The 19768-nt window shown below is 43.4% G+C and overlaps 1 protein-coding gene and 1 pseudogene across 1 annotated transcript in view; one reads left to right on the top strand and one right to left on the bottom strand.

Annotated features, from left to right (window-relative positions):
* Positions 1-2115: 2115 nt before the first annotated feature.
* On the top strand, positions 2116-8092 carry LOC119404366 (uncharacterized; annotated as a pseudogene).
* An 8598-nt stretch (positions 8093-16690) lies between these two features.
* The window catches only part of LOC119405813 (uncharacterized), a 7146-nt gene continuing 4068 nt past the window's right edge, over positions 16691-19768 (bottom strand). The window contains exons 3-4 of the mRNA XM_037672640.1: positions 19074-19097; positions 16691-17480 (exon numbers count right to left, since the gene is read on the bottom strand). Of these exons, the coding sequence (XP_037528568.1) occupies positions 16699-17480; positions 19074-19097 (806 nt within the window). The 3' untranslated portion in view covers positions 16691-16698. The remainder of the gene's footprint in view (positions 17481-19073; positions 19098-19768) is intronic.

The raw sequence follows: 19768 nt of genomic DNA, 5'->3' as shown, positions 1-19768 counted from the left end.
TAACTGTAGGTTTAAATACAGCAGTGACTACAGCAATCAAGGCGATTATTTCTCGCCTGCTTTTAAATAAAATTTACACATAAACACTAAGCAATTTTGAACCTCGCACCATGGATACAGGTAAAATGAAACAGACAAACCTGCCATGACAACATGAGCCTCGGCCACGAAAGCATGTAAAGGTCAGTGTTGAAAGCTGTATCTACAAGAACAATGTACGTAAACACAACTCTTGCATCTGTTGTTCATGAAACGGAATGCAGCCGTAGTACCGACCATATGTTATTACGAGATTAAGACAGGAACTGAATAATGCGACGCAGCTGCAGAATTGCAAAATCTGAGTAAGAGGGGAGCCTTCGGAAAAAAAGCCCTTTGTCCGGTAATCAATATAGAATCGGTAGTCTCGTAAAAGTTGGGGCTGCGTGTATATTGGTAATTTAGGAATTAAAAGAAGAAAAATTGCCTTTAGCTGTTCCACAGTATCGTTGTTTTGGGGTTCTCCCGTCAGTGATGATTATTCGAACACTATTCGAAAAATATTCGCTATTTCGAATATGTACTATTCGATTCGAGTACCGAATCGAATAACGCTATTCAATATTTTGTTCAAAATTTTCGAATGTTCGCACACCCCTTGTGAATTGGGTTGTTTATTCAGAGCTGTCGGAAATCTCTGGCTGCTATAATCAACACGAATCTGCTGTCTGGATGACAACCGTTACCACTCTTAACTAAACCCAGCCTGCGTTTGTGAAGCCGACCTTCGGATCATTAGCGGGCCCGTGACCAGGGCAGCAATTAGATGGCATTTCTAGTGACAGTAACATCACCATAGTGACTCATTCTAATACTCTTCAAGAGTTTCAAATAAGGTTAAGGTGTTTTGTGTGAAAAAGAGTGCAGTCGCTAGTCATTTTCTGAAACATACGAAGATTCAACGCATACTTTCAGCAAATACTAGTCGCAGAAGCTGCGCCACAAGCTCTACTCGAACGGAAATACCAATCGGTGGATCTCTTATTCTGTTGGCTCCAGCAGCAATTGGTGTCCGTCCTCAGGTGTGAGCGCGTACCGTGAAGTGCCCCCATAAAACGCCGAGTACCATGCCAAGAGTAAAAAAAAATTACAACATATCCACGGGTGAATGATGAAGAGCTTGGGCGAAGCTCCTGAAGCATTCATGGTTTCGGGATCCGCTTCTCGTTGAGCCCGTTTCGCAGCGGCGTCCTTCGCGCGCACCGTCTCGTGATCTGCCTGGCTGCCGCCAAGCGAGCGCGAAGCAAGCGAGCCTCTCATGATCGAGAGGCTGCCGCCAAGTGAGCGCCGCGCCAGGCGGATCTCGAGGCGGTGCGCGCCCGCGAAGCCGCCGCCAAGCGCGCGCGGCGCGAGGCGGCAGCCTCTCGTGCTCGCATCTCGGGATCCTGCCGACGAGCACGAGACGCTGCGGCCTTCCGCGCCCGGCGCTCCTCGTCGTCCATGGTTCGCCAAGCAGCACGATCCGGCAAGCGCACCCCTCCACGTACGGCGACGATCAAGGAGAATGAGAGATAACGGGTGCAGCAGCCAATCTGAGAGCAGCGGCACCTATAACGCCATCTAGCGTACATTCACCCAACCACCATATTGCACACACCTCTATGGGACAGCGCCATCTAGTATATCGTCACCCAACTGCAGTTTGCATGCATCTCTATGGGACAGCGCCATCTATTGAATGATACGGGAGACGCGACTGCGGGGGAACGCTGGATGGAGCGACGACCGACCAGGTGATGCTATAAGGAGCTTCGCCCCTAAAAACTCGCGTGTCCTTAATCAACAACCAGAGGAAAATTGGGCGTCGAGCCAGAATCCAACAATTTATTCTGCGTGGCAGACATGTATTTCAGCACACAGCCACGTCAGGGCTGGAAGGCGCTTTCTAAAAGCCTTCTCCAGCCGTCATTTAGGGCAGCTAGCCACGATAACAGGCCTGAAACTACATGGCAGAAGTGTAGAATTGCACCGCGCGTCAGACCCTTTCAGCTGCGCACATAGTGGGGCCCAATCCATTACAAAGATTCGAGCTAAAATTCACCAGCCTCAGTATAAGAAAAGCTCCGAGGATTCCTTAAGGCTCGTTCACACCGGCGACTAGCACCGGTCGCGCGACCGTTTGCGACTGGCGACCAAAAAGCGACTGAAAGCGACCGATGTTCACACCGGCAGAGGCTGCATGCGAGCGACCGGAAGTCGCAAACCCAGAGAGTCACGTCAGGATCTCGTTATCAGCGAGAACTTTGGAGACCGCCGCCAGTCAGCTGATCGCCGCCAACTGAGCGCGCCGGGTTTATTGTTTTCTTTGGGCGTCATGGACTACGATTCCAGTGAAGAAGAAGAGATCGTCACTGTGCTGATGTGCTCAGCCATCGTGTCAGCGCTGGCAGAGCGGAAGCCTTCAAAGAAGAAGAGGCGGTGGTGGGTGCGACCGTCCCTTCGCTCGCGAGAGGTTGCTGGCCACGCAAGCCGCCTGCTTCCCGACCTGCGCTCGCACGACGAAGAATATTTCCGAGAGTAAGTTTCTCGTTGTGTTGCGTCCCTGTAAGCTAGTGCGTAATCCATTTTCTCTTTTTTTGATGATGTTTAGCTTCCTGCGAATGCCGCCAAGAACTTTTGACACATTGCTAGAGCTGCTGCGTCCCGCCATCTCGAAGCAAGACACTAACTACCGGCCTGCAATTTCGGCGCACGATCGCCTGGCCATGACAATTAGGTAAGAGCTTGTGGTCTGAAGAATAATATGCTGCGACTTGTGGATGCAGTTCACTTGTAAGCAAGTTTACTTGAGTGCAATGAGGTGTTAGTGCATGTTTGACGTAGGTGACCTCGGTGGTGCAGTCGTTACGGTGGTCAGCTGTTGACCCGAAGGTCGCGGATTCGATCCCGGCAGCAGCGATCGCACTTAGGTGGAGGCCAAATGCTAGAGGGACATGTTAGCGCGTTGTCAGCGCACGTACAGGGGCTCCAAAAGTTAAACGGAGCACGCGAGATGTAGTCAAGCTACGCAAAAGTGAATGCCAGCGCGCTCCATCAGAGAAGTGGTTCATTATTTTGTATACGGAAATGATGGCACTATCGTCTGGCACATTTCCGCATAAAAATGAAGAACCGCTTCTCTGATGGAGCGTGCTGACATTCACTTTTGCATAGCTTGACCACAGCTCGCGTGTTCCGTTTAACTTTTGGAGCACCTTGTACGCTCAAGAATCCCAGGTGGTCTAAATTTTCGAAACCCTCCATTTTGGCTTTCCGCATACTCAGTACGTGATTTCCGCGCGTAAAGCGCCAGAAAATGTTATCATGCGCTACACAAAGGCATGATGTTCGTCCTTTTAGTGTGGACCTAGAGAAAGTGTGCACATACCAGTTGTGAACCTTTCAGTTCCCATTTTCTGTTTTCCTGACGTGCAGATACTATGTAACGCGCAATTGCCTATTATAACAGGAATCATTTGAAGCAGATAGTCACTACAATGAAGGTAGCGTGTGCAAGGATGCAGGCATTAAATTCACGACAAATCACTTTCCTGCTTGAGGCACTCAAAGAATACCTATGCCAGAAATATTTTTCAAAATGGGGGCGGGAGGGCGTTCAACCACCCACCCTTTATGTATGTGTGTGCGTGTGTGTCTGCGCGTGCTTGCACATGTACACATGAGAAATTTAAAAAAAAAACATGGGGAGAGTTTAACCCCCCCTTGCTACATCAATGCTTGTGTTCTGTTAAATTGGCAGTGACGCAACGTATTGTAGGCAGCAGTGCACCGTGTAAGAGTTATTTTAAACAATAGTCTAGAGCGATGTGTGTCGCAAGAAATAGATTCACCTTGCAGCTACAACTTTTCAGAAATGCATCCCTTGCACATTGCTACGAGCATGTGTTGGAAGCCCTTTTTGAACTTTACTAGGAATGTGAGCGCATACACTGATCCCTGAAGAGTCTGATATATGCTTACGATTCCACAAAATGTGTATAACTGAAGCACGCATGTATTTATACGTGATATAAGTGAAGCACTTGTTTCATAGTAGTACACACAGGAATATTCACTGCATATGCAGCTGCTTGCAGAACGCGCAAGCAGTGCGCTGAGAAAGTAGTAAATGTTAAGTCACCAGTCACATGTAAAGTGAAATAATTTGTGAAGGTACCTGACTTAATAAAGAATGCTATCTCAGAAAGGATTGCCATCATAAGGGCTGAGCAGTGCACCTAACACATGCCAATTTCAGTGTATTGATTTCCTTAATGCTGTATCTTATTGCCTTGACAGGTTTCTGGCCACAGGCGAGACGCAGAGGGACGTGGCCTTTAACTTTCTTGCAGGAAGGTCCACAGTCAGCTCTATAGTGCCGGAGGTTACTCAGGCCATTTGGCTTGTACTCGAGCCACTGTACCTCCAGCACCCTTCAACGGCAGATGAGTGGATGAAGGTATGCCATGCTTGTTTTTCCAGCAGGCTTGTAGCAGCCAAACAAGACACATTGCTTGCTTGTACTGCTTTGTGTGGCGTAATTAAAATGTAGTTAGGACATTACCAAATAGGCACAGGCTTCACGACACTACCTTCAGGCACTGCGTAATAGATTGTTCCTTAAGACATGAAACGGCTATTTGAGCAATTTGTGTGCGCATTCATCAGACAAGTTCTCAAGTGTTCATAGTGAAGGCTGTCCACAGACAATAGCAGCTTTACTGGAAAACTTGATCCAACACTACTTAAAGGTAACCCAGTCATCAGAGGAGTGTGTGACGTGAGATTTGCTCTTAACGTTTTCCACATTTTTTCACATAGCTGATGTGTGAAATAAGATTAGAATGAATGTGTATGCATGTAAAAATGCATTGCAAGCCCCATCAGCCTAGGTTAACTGAACTACGCCGTGGCAAAACACTAGAAACACTGCTTCACTGAAATGATAAAATGTATGTCAACTCAACTGGGAATCATGCAATTCCGTTTTGCGCCTCCTAACCCTGGCCCTCTCAACACACTGGAACACATGAGGATGGTCGCTATTCCAGATTAATAACACCTGTGGTTTTATGTTCATTCGCACTGAATAAGTTATATGTTTTGAAATAAATATTCCACTTCAGTAGCAATTACAGGCTGCCTGTCAGAGTTCATTATGAACTGTCATGCAACCTCTTCGGCGTAGTATGAGTGTCGTAATCTCTGTCATAATTACAATGTTCATATTGACGTTGAAGTCCCCTGAAGGTATTAGTCGAGAGAGACTCACTTTTGGCTACAAATGCAAGAGCACAGTATGTATGCATGTCGGGGAGTGGTTTTAGTATTTGAGGCAACCGAATGTAAATTTTAAAGCATTCGCCACTTTATATAGAGCATTTGATTTCCTCTATTGCTGCAGATATCACAGGGGTTTCACGAGAGGTGGAATATCCCTCACTGCCTTGGAGCAATTGACGGAAAGCACGTGACCATAAGTGCCCTGCTAACTCCGGGTCCGTGGACTTCAATTACAAACGGTCCTTCAGCAAGTCGCTGCTTGCTGTGTGTGATGCCCAATACAGGTGATTCTGGGTTTTCACTTTGCAATGTGTGCTTGGATCAACATTTTAAGCTATCGCAGTTAGTTTGCAATTAGTGTTTGCATTTTCATTACTTTAGAGACTCTCACAAAGTGGCAAGTGATATGCAACAAAGTGTGTGACGTGTATAACTTGCCATGGCCATGTGTACACGAGTGTACACAGCACAGCACAAGGGTACACAGCAATCCACCCTTCAGAAGGACGGACTGCTAGGCGATTTGGTAACTCACTGGAGATCGATGGTGCGCAAAAGAAGAATAGTGTTTTTTTCTCTTGCACACCACTCAACTAACAATGAGTGATTATTGTATGCAATGATGGTTCGTTCCCAAAATACATTCTTCGTAGAAACAGCTGGTTTCAGTGCACTGAGTATTCGTGGCCTTTGGTTACATACTTGATTCAAAGTCTTAGTGAAACACTATTTTTCACCCAGGTTCATATACGTGGAATTTGGGCACCCTGGAAGCGAGAGTGATGGCGGGATTTTCTCTCGCTCCACTCTTCAAAAGAATGTTTTGGTGGGGGCACTGGGCTTGCCGCCAATGAGTCCTGTTGGCAGCGAGGGTCCTCTCCCATATTTCTTCGTTGGTGATGAGGCCTTCCCGCTGAAGGAGTACATGATGCGGCCCTACCCAAAACGGAGTAAGTTAAGAGTGTAGGAATGAAATGCTTAGATCTTTTCAGTTTATGTAAAGGAGCTGTGCAGGAAATATGCTACTGTAATCCCTGCCGGTGTGGCTTGCGACGCAGCATAGGTGGCTGAAGATCTCAATATCTGTGTTCGCTCTTTTGTAAAAGGCAGCATAAGCTGTCAGGCTTACAGCAGTGCTTATACACATATTAATTGCAATAGAATGTTCAGCTGCTGCTTATGGACAATAAGGATGATGGTCGTTATAAGTGAATGGAATTTTATAACTACGAACATGCACAAAGGAGGAGGGTTGAGGATGCCACACTGGAAAACAAAGCTTATTACAAGCACTCTAGTCTGCACTCGGAAAGGAAAATGAAACAGATGCACACAGACATAATATATTTTGGCATAGAGAATGCCTTTGCCTTTTGAAACGTGCATTTATCTGATTAATAGGGGTGCAGCCGAAATTTTGCGTTTGTGCGGGGGTAAGTTGCTGGCCCTTTCCCCAAACGTGTTTGTTTCTGTTCATATAAATCTACATAACAAATTATGAATAATTTCGAAGAATTTAACTACCACCAACTCTAACCCTCAGGCTACAGGTTCAGAAGAGCCAGGGTAGGGGCCAGTTGGTTGTACATAGTGTAAGCATTTTGTGCGCTACAAGGAAATGAAGTCAACGTAGAGAGTTGCCCCATGTTGTTCTCTCTGCGTCGATTTTGTTTCCTTGTAGCCCGCAAAAAGTTCGCACTAGAGCTTCAGCTGATTAACGTTACAAGTACTCCATGCCATACATACACAAACATCCTCATTATGGCAGAAAGGTATGCCAGAAATTTCGAAAGCCCAACACACATTTTCTATGGAACATCATCAAAAAGGAAGCAGGTTGCAGTGTACTGTAGGTCACACATGCCCTTTCAGTGTTAGTATGCAATTAACAGACACGCAATGACCAGTAATATGGAAGGCATACATTTTTATAGAAAGAAATCCTATATGCCTAATTGACTTGTTTAGGAATTCTTAGCAGTAAATGTCATTGGCCGCATGCTGCCATGTAGTAAAGTGAAAAGAAACTACAATGGGCTTGCACTGTGCTTTTACACACATACACATATTCTGTTGCCATCTCAGGTTAACCTTACAATGAAATTGTGACACTTGAGCTGTCTGCAGAAATGTAGAAACTGCAATTTGTGGGGAAAATTGTCGAGACACTCCTCTCCTGATTGGATACCTTGGTGTTGTGCAAAAATGTCACATGCATAGGTGCAAATACAACACATTAGTGGTCAGCCTTCAGTACTTACTCGTGAGACGTTGTCAGAACAGTAACAAGAAAAATGTTTCAATAGCCAATAATACATCAGAGGCCTGGAAAACTTCATATTTACATATTCATATTTACAAACTTCATATTTACATGCGGGAAAAACCGGCAAAGCTCTATACAGTGAGAAAGAAGGAAGGCACATTGAAACACACACTGGCGGCAGCGTGTGCTTGAATGTGCCTTCTTCTCTCGTCATTTTTGAGTTTCGCTGATTTGTTTCTCTATCTAAATAGCTAATGAGATTTATCGAGGTCTTTTAAAGTGCCCTAGAGTAACGCTATGATGGCAAGTTAGCTTTACTTGATCAAACTTGAGACAGTGCATGGCTGACCGCATTTTTCATTTGTAATTAATAGTGATAGCTCTACTTGAAAGAAAGACTTGGTGCAGGTTGTTTTGTTACAGTGCTCAGTGTTGTCCTTTTCAGCACTCCATGACGACGACAGCAAGGCCCACGAGCGCCGCGTCTTCAATTACAGAATGACCAGGGCAACGCCGCGTCATTGAGAATACCTTTGGTATCCTGGCACAAAGGTGGAGGATGCTGCGACGACCCATTAAGGCGAAAGAAGGCACATAAAGGCATACATTGGAGCGTGCATAGTGTTGCACAACTTTCTTCTAAAGAGTCCGCCGCATCCTCTGCCGCCTATTGCCCGCCTGGTTCCACAGGCAGCGAGGACTGGGAAGGCCGCCTTTCACCTGGAAGTTGGAGGGACGAGGAAGCAGTCGGTGGAGCGCTCTTGCCACCGAGACCTACTGGCTGCAATGCTGCGAGGTACGCTTTGATTCTATGTGCTGACTGATGCCATGCAGTGGCACCGCATACCTCTGCCTTTAGAATTGACACATGTGTGATATGATATGTTCATTTGGTGTTATCATATGGGACATGGCACTATCTCTGAAACCGTACTCCGACAGTAGGTTTTGTGTACAAGCTCAAGGTCAACACACGTGAAAAAGTGCAGCTCTGCATTGACGTTTTTCAAACGCACTTTTTAAAAGAAAACATGTACAACAATGAAAACTTCGTGTATGACAACTTGTCCGTGTTGCTGACAAACTGGTGAATTCTTACTACTTCAGATTTTAAGTTTCAGTAGTGATAGTTTATTACAACTACCAGACTAGAAAGCCAAGGAAAGCGTAGGGGATGTCGGTAGCAATTACAATGTAAATGTGAAGAAAGTACAGTGGTGAAAAATAACTTGCCTCTGGCAGGGTGAACCTACGACGTTCCAATGTCGCATCCTGTGTTCTACCAACTGAGCTACAGTGGCAGTTACCCACCAGCATACTTTAAAGGACATTTATGGGCACAGGTTTGGTCCCTGCCAGAGGCAAGTTATGCTTACGTCTACTTTGCCTTGCTTCACATTTACATCGTAATTACTACAACAACATCCTGTATACTTTCCTTAGCTTTCTTGTGTGTCAGATCTAATTAGTGCTGTGTCTAACAAAGAAAAACGAGCCCTTAAGATTCCCCTGCTATCCTTTTTTAGATGATGTATGTTACCAAAGAAACAATGGGAGAACGTAGACCACAACTTCGTTCTGAAATAGCATGCACAGCCATGCGCCATCTTCCCCCCATTTGGGGGCGCAGGTATCACCGCACTACCACCCCACCGACTGCGGATACAAAAATGAAAATGTAGCAATGACGTGCTTCCCACAACATCCTGCCTGTGGGCCCCAGCTTCCGGGGGGTAAAATAGGAAGCAAACAACTCTTGGAATGCAACATCAGTGGTCCTCGACCACTATTAGCAGCAAAAACGGCCTTGGCCATAACCTTGTATTTTTAATGATGACACAGGTGCGACTGAGTGAAGGTGTGGGGCAGACTTGTCGTCCCCCTGAGATGATTAGTGGGAGAAGGCGCCTCCCTTGCCCCCCACTTGTGCATGCCTATGGTTGCATGTCAGTGTAATGAATGTCTGCATTACTATTAAATGTATGCACTGAAGGAATTTTGTGAAATGTACACACAATGGCTAAAGAAAATGATTTCGTTGTAATCCACACTCATTGTAACGTTTGGATGTGTAACAAAGCAATTCCTTGTTTGCATGGAGTTTCTCATGTCATTGCTGAACACACATCCTTTTTGGAATCCTTCTTTCTCGCCCAATATGTGGGGTACCAAAGTGGACGTATTGTAGTGAAGGCATTTCATTTCTTCTCCATTCTATCCGTTGCTGAGCAGTGAACGTCTAGTAAAATGAGAAACACATGTATAGGGTAACAGTGCTCCGAAAAGTGTACAACAGTGGCTTTGTTTGAAAGGGAACAGCTGCCGAGCTTTGACATAAATAGAAGTTGACATTTCGAAAGTTGTGCTAATCAGCAAAAATGCATTCCACCACAAACTGTGAAGATACCATAGAAAACGCACAAGAAAGGTAACGCTCATTATTACATCAAAAGCTAGGCAGACATTGGCAGTATAGTGTCATGGTTACGGCACTAAACTCCAACTATATGTTGGGTTTGGAAGGTTAGCGTGCTTCTCTTGCAGTGTGTGTCCTCCATCATGATCCTGCTGCGTTAAATGAGGGCATTATGCCTTGCAGGTATGCGAAGCAAGTGCGAGACAAACTGGCGCACCACTTCGTCACAGACGGTCAAGTTCCCTGGCAAGACAAAGTGGTGAACAGCGCTTGAAGTATACAAGTTCAAGGTGTGTTGTAAATGCATTTTATTGCTTATAGAACTTCTCGTACATGGCCTCTTTTTGAGCAAACCACATAACAACAATAGAAAAGTCACACCAGTGAAACAACAGATTAATCTTGCAACAAAAACTATTCATCTACAAATATATGCGTAAAACACATACATGATTCATTTTAAAATATACACATGTGACTTATTGCATCTTTATCTCTTCAGTTATCACAGAAATTGTCTTAAAGTAGGATCTAAACGTGCAAGCACAGGACAAAGAAAGCACGAGGGCAAGCCACCTTTCTCCTCGCCCATGTTTGAGCTTTCAATGCCTTCTTTGAAGCATGTGTGAACTGGGCCGTCTTTTGCCACTTGTTCAGATGAATTCCGTCAAACGTCACAGCGTCATCATATGCAAATGCATATAGTTTGAAGAGAATCCCTCAAATCCACTTGACGCATATAAAATCGATTGTGAACCTTGGTTTGGAACAAACCTTGTAACTTAGATTTCTTATGATGACATCATGATGGCTAACAGGCCAATTAAATGTAGTGGAGACAAAGTGGACAGCAAAAGAACAATTATGCCACCCATGTGCAACATGCATGGATGTTATTGTGATATGTCCTAAACATTATGGTGCTTGCAAGGAATGTGTCCAAGTGACATTTACAAAATCATACCACCACCAGGAGTGCACTCCAACTCGATGGCATTTAAAAACAATGCTGCTCACAATGCTAGATATGGTTACACTAACTGGCCTATGAACATTCATAATGAACGTTTCTTTTTGTAACCTAAAAGTTGCCTTCGCAATGAGCAGTAGACAAGCTTGTCTTAAAATTCTAAGAACGTGGGCACAAATCTTCAAAACAACTCTTCTCTTAGTAACATGCATGCCACTTTCCTACTTATAAACATGTCAAGTGCACTTACTACACCTCCACTTTATAGTCAGCTGATCCCACACGTACGAATATTCTTGCACTGGACTCATGAATATGTATCACACTGTAATTACAGGTAAAAGTTTCACTAAGAGCCCCAAACTTTATGCGAGTTTCGCAACACTAAAAAGAGAGAAACCACCATTGTTTTTCTTTATGTTCACCTTGACGCACTGGTACACCAGAAAAATTCTCTCACACGTCCGAAGCTTTCACAAATTAACGCAATACAAAGTGGCAAAAATGGTGCCTTCCACATTACACAAATTACTTCACTGTTATAGGGTATTGCGATAGTCCGCCATCATTGTCCACTGCAGGGCAAAGGCCTCTCCCAGTGATCTGCAATTTACCCTGAATTGAGTGAGCTCATTACATTTAATGCTTGCAAATATGTCAGCTTGATTACCCCCATAAACTATTCTGCACTCCTCTTTATTGTTTCCTACACTTGGTATACATTCTGTCGCTCTCACTAACCATCGGAGATCTTTTGTGTGCATTCCCTATTGGAAAAACTGCCATAGTGGATACTGGAAAGAATAGTGGGCATAGTGGAAATAATAGTGGCTATACTGGAAATTATGGTGGATATACCGGCATGTACTGGGTGGCATAATGGACATACTGGAAACCGTGGTGGATATGCCAGCACGTACTGGGTGGCATAGTGGCATACTGGAAACCATGGTGGATATATGCCAGCATGTACTGGGTGGAATAGTGGTTATACTGGCAATTGTGCATATGCCAGCACATACTGGGTGGCATGGTGTACAGAAGGTGTTTGAAGCGGACAGGATGCTGGGTGGTGGTGGAGAGTTGCGGCTAGATAGTGTACAATCATGGGAGGCTCCCCTGCCACTGTGATAATGCTGGGAAGCAGTGAGCAGAGTTGGGAAGCTGTGGCCCACCATGGTGGTGATACTAGAAATTTTAAAGCAATATATATGGGTTTGATGTGAAGGACTGCAGGGTGATGTAGGAATATAATATATATATAGATCTATATATATATATATATATATATATATATATATATATAATATTATATAATATATATATATATAATATATATATCTATGTATATATATATATACATATATTTATAGGCTGTAATATGTACAGGCATGCACTGCAAAGCAGCGAACAAATTGGTCATGAAAAATTGTGTTTGCTGGATAACAATTAACTGACGTGCATCATACTTGCTGCAGTGCTTGCACGTGTTGTGGGCACTTTTCGTAAGTTTTTATGTAGATTCACAGGAAACAATAAACTGTGTTGTGTTAAATGACAACTATATAGTGTTATTGCATGCATGAACCAGTATACCATAGGCTCAACATTACTGCTAATTCTTAAATTATTAATAGTTAATCCAAGTTTTGCAACTCGACAAGAATATATTGATTTGAGTATACCAACTAAGACTAAACAAATGACCACATCTATTCACTTGGAGTTTAAAGAAATGTTTTCCTTACTTCTACAACTGCAATTAACTGCAACAACCTGAAGTAATCACTTTGTTAACAGTTATCAAAAGTAGCTTTTGAGTGAGCTAACTTTATAAGCAAGCATAAATACGAACAAGTAGTATTTTTCTCAAAGTGGTATCATGAATATTTGGGCTTTGTGGCACAGAGCAATTGAATCCCCGCAGCACTCATACATGTCATATTTCGGCCTGTGTGTCCTCTGCTATGATCACCTCATAAGACATCTTTATGTCAATTTCTATCAAGCAATTAGAGGGCAACAATTCCATTGCAGTTCCAATACACAATGATTATTGGTTTATTAAATGGAGAGCATGCATTTTTTTGCTACATCTACCGACTTCGGCATGGCTGCAGTAACTATGGGCCCACTGTACCTGGCCTAAATAGTCACGTAAAGGTAATCAAGGAAATGTAACCCTTATGAGGTGCAGAAGCGCCCATCCTTTTTTCCGAAATTGTCTTAGGAGGGACAGTAGATTTAGGCACTAAAGTAGAGTGCGAAAGCAAAGAACTTCATGGGCCCACCTGAACATTTGGAGGTTCACAACGGCTTTGAAATTGCATGGTGAACATGCATGAGCCTAAGCAACCAAGGCAAATGACGGAATGCAACAATACGTTCAGTTGACCATAATGGCTGCTGCACAAAATATGTATGGTGTTTTTTGTTGCTTCTTACACAAATAATGCAGGTGGTTTGTGCCAGAATATTTTGCAAGCCTCATGTGCTCTAGTAGCATTACGAGAGGGGAGGAATGCAATGTCAAGTATGTATGTATGAGCCGCAGCACTGCAACGTCATAAAGTAAGCAATGGCGTGAATAATGCTGCTCATGAAATGTAATGTGAAATGATCTTGGAAAACAGAGCTAGCTGCATACCAGTGACAACGTAGATTCCAAATGAATTCCGAAAAGCATCATTGATTCCTTCAAGGGAAACAGCTGAATTATGCTTATTAGAACTTGGTACTAAGTATAAATATAAGCATAAACATATTTCCAATTAACAACAAATTTTCGTAAGATAGATTGCCTGAAGTGCAACAGAAATCTCACTGGTCAAACTTCCCTATAATGCGGTGGTAGCATGAACGCTCTTTATCGGAATGTTCTAAATGTGCAACTGTGATCACGTTTACGCATTTTTGTGCGAGAAACTGAGATAGGTAGGTGCGGTACTAATTGCCAACCAGCAGGCAAGTGTAGCAGTAGCCATGAAAAGTCAATGCTTCATTATTAAGCCAATCTTCTTGCACTTCATGTTTCCCAAACAGTTCACTTACTCTGATTGAGTTCAATGTTCTCATAGTGCCCTTTCCATCTGCTTTCATCATACTTAAGTATACACAGTTCTATGATGACAAAGCAGAGATACATTTCTCAAAATGTTCTCATCTTTGCTTTGACTCCACAGTGGTTAATAGGCTCTTAAGTAAGCCGACAAGAAACTTTGTTTACTTGGCAAACTCAGTTAATAAGCCAACAACCAGTTTGTTGCAGTGAAATTTTCTCACCAGTATTTATTCAACATTTAACACACAGCTGTATAATGGTTCATGCAGCAAATCAAACATTTATTTAAAATTTCCCAACCAGGGGTGAAACATCTGCGCAAACTCTCGCAGCAAATGTATTTTGATTTTGGAACAGAACTTAGAGAATTCAAAACAGGTTAACAAAAAAGGACATTTTTCCAGTGTCAAATATTTTATCTGAAGCAGAACGCTCAAATAATGGAGCAGCTGAACAGCCTTAACGATTGTGTATTTCACTCTATTCCATCCTCTTTTCCTTAACTCTTGCAGTTCCAGACATGATTTCAGAAGAAGCAGATGTGTTCCACTTTGTAACATTTACCCGTTACAGTGAAGTCTAATTAATTCTTGTCCCCACAGTCTGATTTCACAGACAACTTGAACAGGACTATTTGGTCTCATCACAGCCACTTGCATTTATTTTTTTTATGTATCTGAGGTTATTGCTGGCTTCAGAGCAAAGCCGTAGGCAGCAGTAGGCATTGAGACACTGTTCATCCCAGTGAATATTATACAATATAGCACACTAAAGACACCTTGAATGCACAACTGGAAATATAATTATAAAATTGCAGTAATATAAAACGTACAAAGAAAGATGTGCTAGTATTATGTAAAGAAGAACAGTTATTTCAACATCACAAAAAGTAGGCACAAGCACAGGTTATTGAGCATTCTCTGCAATATACCAGCAGGAAGTTTACAGTTCAAGAAAAAAAGAAACCATGTGGGCACTATCCCCACAAAAATATATGTTATCTGTTTTCTAATCATTGGCAGAACTTTCAGCATTACAGTGCAAAGGTATTAAGCAGCTATTTAAACAAGATTGCTACTCCCACCTGCAGCTAAGGTGGAAGCATAATTCCCAGATGAAAATTCTGGCCTGAGATTAAGCACTGCAGTATCAACACCCAAGCGCTGCAGGTGAACGGTGCAGTGAGAGAAAACCTTTTCTTCACCGTATTGAAAACATGTCAGGCACTCACTGGCTTGAATACATGCATAAACTTCGGCACTGTCCCTGTCAACATCCACTCTGCCAGACGAAGTGGAAACATAGGTGCCAAAGTATAATTTGTGCATCGCTTTCATAGAATGGGCTGTGCACAAAGAAAATACAAGATGGTTCTGTGACCAAATGTTATTCCAGTTCAACAACCTGCTCAGAAAGTACCTCTCGCTCTTAAGAAACCACTACACAATGAACTGGCACGCATAGAGAAGGCGTCCATCATCACAAAGATAGAAGAACCCATCAAATAGTGAATTACTTTGGCCCTGGTAAAAACTCACAGAAGTAAACAAAAGTACATTACGTGACCACTACTCAATGCCTACCCGCAATGACACAGAAAGTGGGTGGTCAGGCGCACAATTTTCTTTTTCGAGGCTGTATGCCAACTTCAGTTTTCATGACGATATGTCTCAACAAAAATACACAACGGATCATGATCACCACTCCCATTGGACAGGTTCACCACTCCTATAGGACACTATCGATCCTTGAGATTACACGTCAGTATATCTTCTGCTTATGAGGTCTTTCAAAAGACACTGGTGATGAGCATAGAAGACCATTCCAGGAGTCCACATTTATGTTAAGAACATCTTTGTTTGAGGCACTGACAAGGTGCAGCATGACAAAAGTTTGCATACCATGCATAGAAGGGCACAAAAAGCAGGACTCATTTAATCCCGAGAAACGCTTGTCTGGAAAAAGGTAAATTTTTAGGTGACAGAATAAATGAAGGCAGCATATGCCCAGGCCTCAAATTAATTGAAAGCCTCCGAGCCATGCCTCTGCCACTAGACAAATATACAGAGAGAAGAATGCTGAATGTCAACTATTCTTGAAAGTGTGTACATAGTTACAATCTTATGCAAGAGCATCTGATAGCAGATGTAATGACAGATGTAATAATAGCAGATGTAATGATAGCACCTGACTGCACTGTAATGGTGCAGTCTTGCTGTACGATCTCCCTGATCCGAGCCACATTGTTTTCATTCCGTGAGGTTGCAGAGCACCCCTGCCTTGTGTCATCTTCCAATGACGTTATCCCCGAAATGAACCTCTTGTGCCACTCGAAAACTCGCGCCCATGATAATGTCTCGTTGCTGCAAGCATCACAAAGGAGCTCATGTGTCTGTGTGGCTTCTTTCCAAGCTTCACACGCTGTTCGAGGTGGACGTCCATCTCTCCACATTAACTCACAGCAGAACGCGCAGACAACTAGTGACAATGTATTTTTCTACATGTAGTGCCATCTAGCAGCTATCACAGCAATTAACATAAACAGCTCAGGTTATCCTGAAAAGATGGCGCTACACATATGGACCAATATTAGTTTTGGGGAATCATTTCTAAAGAAGAAAATAAAGCATTCTCGAAACTTTACAGACAAAGGTTGTACTTACACCCCCCCCATATTCAGTTTTTCAATCTCTTTCAATTTTGTTTGGCAAGTCGCAAATGAACGTCTTCTCTTCATTTGCTAAATTTATATAAAGACAACTATCAATCACTTGCCTGGGAAGCAACAACTCTAAATCTCTGTCTGGCGATAAGAAACATTCTTTAACATGAGGAGGCACTGCAGCTGTGTCGGCAATGATGAGTGGCCTGCAGAAAAGAGCACATAGGTCCACTTCTTTAAAAAACAGTATGTGTTCGATGCGCTTATATGAACCACTGTCAGTTTTGACAAACGTAGTGTCCGATTTTGACGCTCTCTGGTAGGTAGTGCTGTGGAACACTTGCTTTTTCATGACGAAACGTTCGTACTCCATTGCCTGCGTTAAGGAGATGCCGCAGGAATGCAGAAGTTTCTCTCGCTCGTTAGCACTGAGACCTCGCTCTTTGCCCTTGCCCAGCAAAGTCACACTGCAGACGTTTAGAGCATTTTTGAGTGGTGTGTATCCTATGAGCGCTTTGCACTTTTCTTTTTCAGATGACGATAGAAGGGAACTGTCTAGAAGTTGATGTAGTTTTTGAGTCATTATCACACGCTCAGTGATCTGCTGCGGTAGGCCATGTGCAGCAGACACCAGGCGCACTATGCCTCCATTTCCACCTTCAAATACGAAGGCAGAATGTGCCCAAAGTGGTCCAAGTGAGCGTGCACAATTCCCCAGATGCTGCAAGGCGTGCACGTTGAATGTCATGAACGATGTGCCGTACAGTGCCTCGCAACGGGATACGAAATTGCCCAGGAGTGCCTCTGAAAATGAAAGCAACACCTCAAAACCAGGCAAATATGATGAAAGCTCGAACATTATTCTTCACTGACAAAAGTTCCATTGGGCTTAGTCAACCTTCGAAGAAAGCCACTAAAACATCAAAAAGAGAATAACTGAGAGGCCGAGACAGTGACACAGAGCTGGCTACTAACAACTGACATTTAATTTCGAAAAAGTGCCTCCACCAAATTTGTACAGAGCAAGCGCAAAAGCACCCTACCTGTCTTATATTCCCTGTCTCTCTTATCTGTGCAAATCACTATAAGGGTGCTTTTGCGCATGCTCTGTACGGACTTAGGAGGAGGCATTTTGTGGATATTAAATGTCAGTTGTTTGTAGCCCACTGTGTGTCATTCTCTCTGCTTCTGCATCTCAGTTTTCACTTTTTCGATGTTTTAGTGGCTTTTTTCGAGTGTACCCACGTTCCAACTAGCCCAACAAGCAACTCTCTTGAATTTAGTGAACATGTTTTGCAATCCATCTTAATTATTATGCTTTACACATGCAAGCTGTGCTGTAAACTTTGAAGGATACTACCGGGTAAAAAAATTACAATTTTGCCAACTTGGGGCTTTGCATAACTACGGTTTATCCAAGTTCAAAGGTGCACTATCAGATATCAGGAGAGACGTTTCGCACACTTTCTGTGATAGAAAAGAACAAAACGTCATGAGAGAACACAAGGGAGCAAACATTGTGCCACACGGGATTGGTCAAACCTGTGATGGTCAGACGTAGGAATAACACCGGAAACAGCAGTGCTTTCAATAATTTTGGCAAAGAACGAGCAGAGAATGAATGAAGACACCATTCCCTTCAATAGAACAGACACAAAAAGGTTTCCAGACGACTTGGATCGGATTGAAACAAAAGTGCTTGGGCCGCAGAGTCAAATTAGCCGGCTTTGTGTCTGGCACACTCCAGTCCCATACCAACGGTTTGCGAAAATTGCAGTAGTGCTCCCACCGAATGTCTTGTGATATTCCAACACCACATGGCACCATATCAACCATTAACACAAATTGTTAGTCATCACGTTCTTTAGCTTTGAGTTTTGAAAAACAATGCCCTCCAATATTGATATTCAGTTATCATAATTCTATATTTACGCATGCATTGAATACATTTCTAAATTTCTTCAGGAGACGACCAAGATGTAATACATTCTTCCAGGACACTCGCCTTTCACCTATTGGCTGTTTGCTACCTCTCGTTCTCGCGTGACGTTTCATTCCATTCAGTCACTGAACATGCCACAAAATAATTCCCCAGCTCTTCCAAAGTCAATGCAACATTTACGACTTTTAATAATAATATCTGGGGTTTAACGTCCCAAAACCACCATATGATTATGAGAGACGACGGAGTGGAGGGCTCCGGAAATTTCGACCACCTGGGGTTCTTTAACGTGCACCTAAATCTAAGTACACGGGCCTCAAACATTTCCGCCTCCATCGAAAATGTAGCCGCCGCGGCCGGGATTCGATCCCGCGACCTTCGGGTCAGCAGCCGAGCGCCATAACCACTAGACCACCGTGGCGGGGGAACGACTTTTAAAGTTACATCAAAATTACCTGCTTTGTCGATATCACAAGGGTCTAATCTTCACGAAGAAGGATGTGTATTGCCTCCGAGAGCTTCGATAAGTGCCTCCAATATTCGGGGTGCAGGATACCGTGAAGGCAAGGGAGTGCATAGAATAATATCCATTGCCTCCACTCTGATGCCTTCCAGTGGCCACGATCTTTCAGTGTCGTGGCAGCCTGGTCACGCAGTGTGGGGGCTTTATGGCAAGCAGTCGTGACTCTACCTTAGCCAAATTGAAGGTGCACCTGCAAACAGGAATATATTAGTGTAAATTACGTATATAAAAACTACTGAACACTACGTTGTCACAAGTAACTAGTTCACTATCTACTAGTTTGCAGCTGCACTGCCTGATGTGACTAAACATAGTGCTTAAACTGAAGTAGACAGCACATACCTTCTTGACATCAAGGTCAATTGTAAGCCTGATGTCTTGTAATTTATCTGCATTATAGTACATGGCTACATGTGTACTTGCCTCGGGAATTCAGTTCTTGAACTACACAGCCACAATGTCTGTTGCAATAAAAAGTCTCGAATATAGCTGAGTGCTTGCACCCAGTCAGAGCACCTAACAGCGGCATGTCCAAGGTCTAATCTTGAAGCAAAGCATGGTGAGAGCTGCTGCAGAGCCTATTAAATGTGTTGCCACTCTTCCACAAGTCCGTAAAAGAAAAAATGT

Source organism: Rhipicephalus sanguineus, chromosome 9, assembly GCF_013339695.2.
Source record: "Rhipicephalus sanguineus isolate Rsan-2018 chromosome 9, BIME_Rsan_1.4, whole genome shotgun sequence".
NCBI classification, from domain to species: Eukaryota; Metazoa; Arthropoda; class Arachnida; order Ixodida; family Ixodidae; genus Rhipicephalus; species Rhipicephalus sanguineus.
The sequence above is the reverse complement of the archived record's forward strand: the minus strand, read 5'-3'. Positions and strand labels throughout refer to the sequence as shown.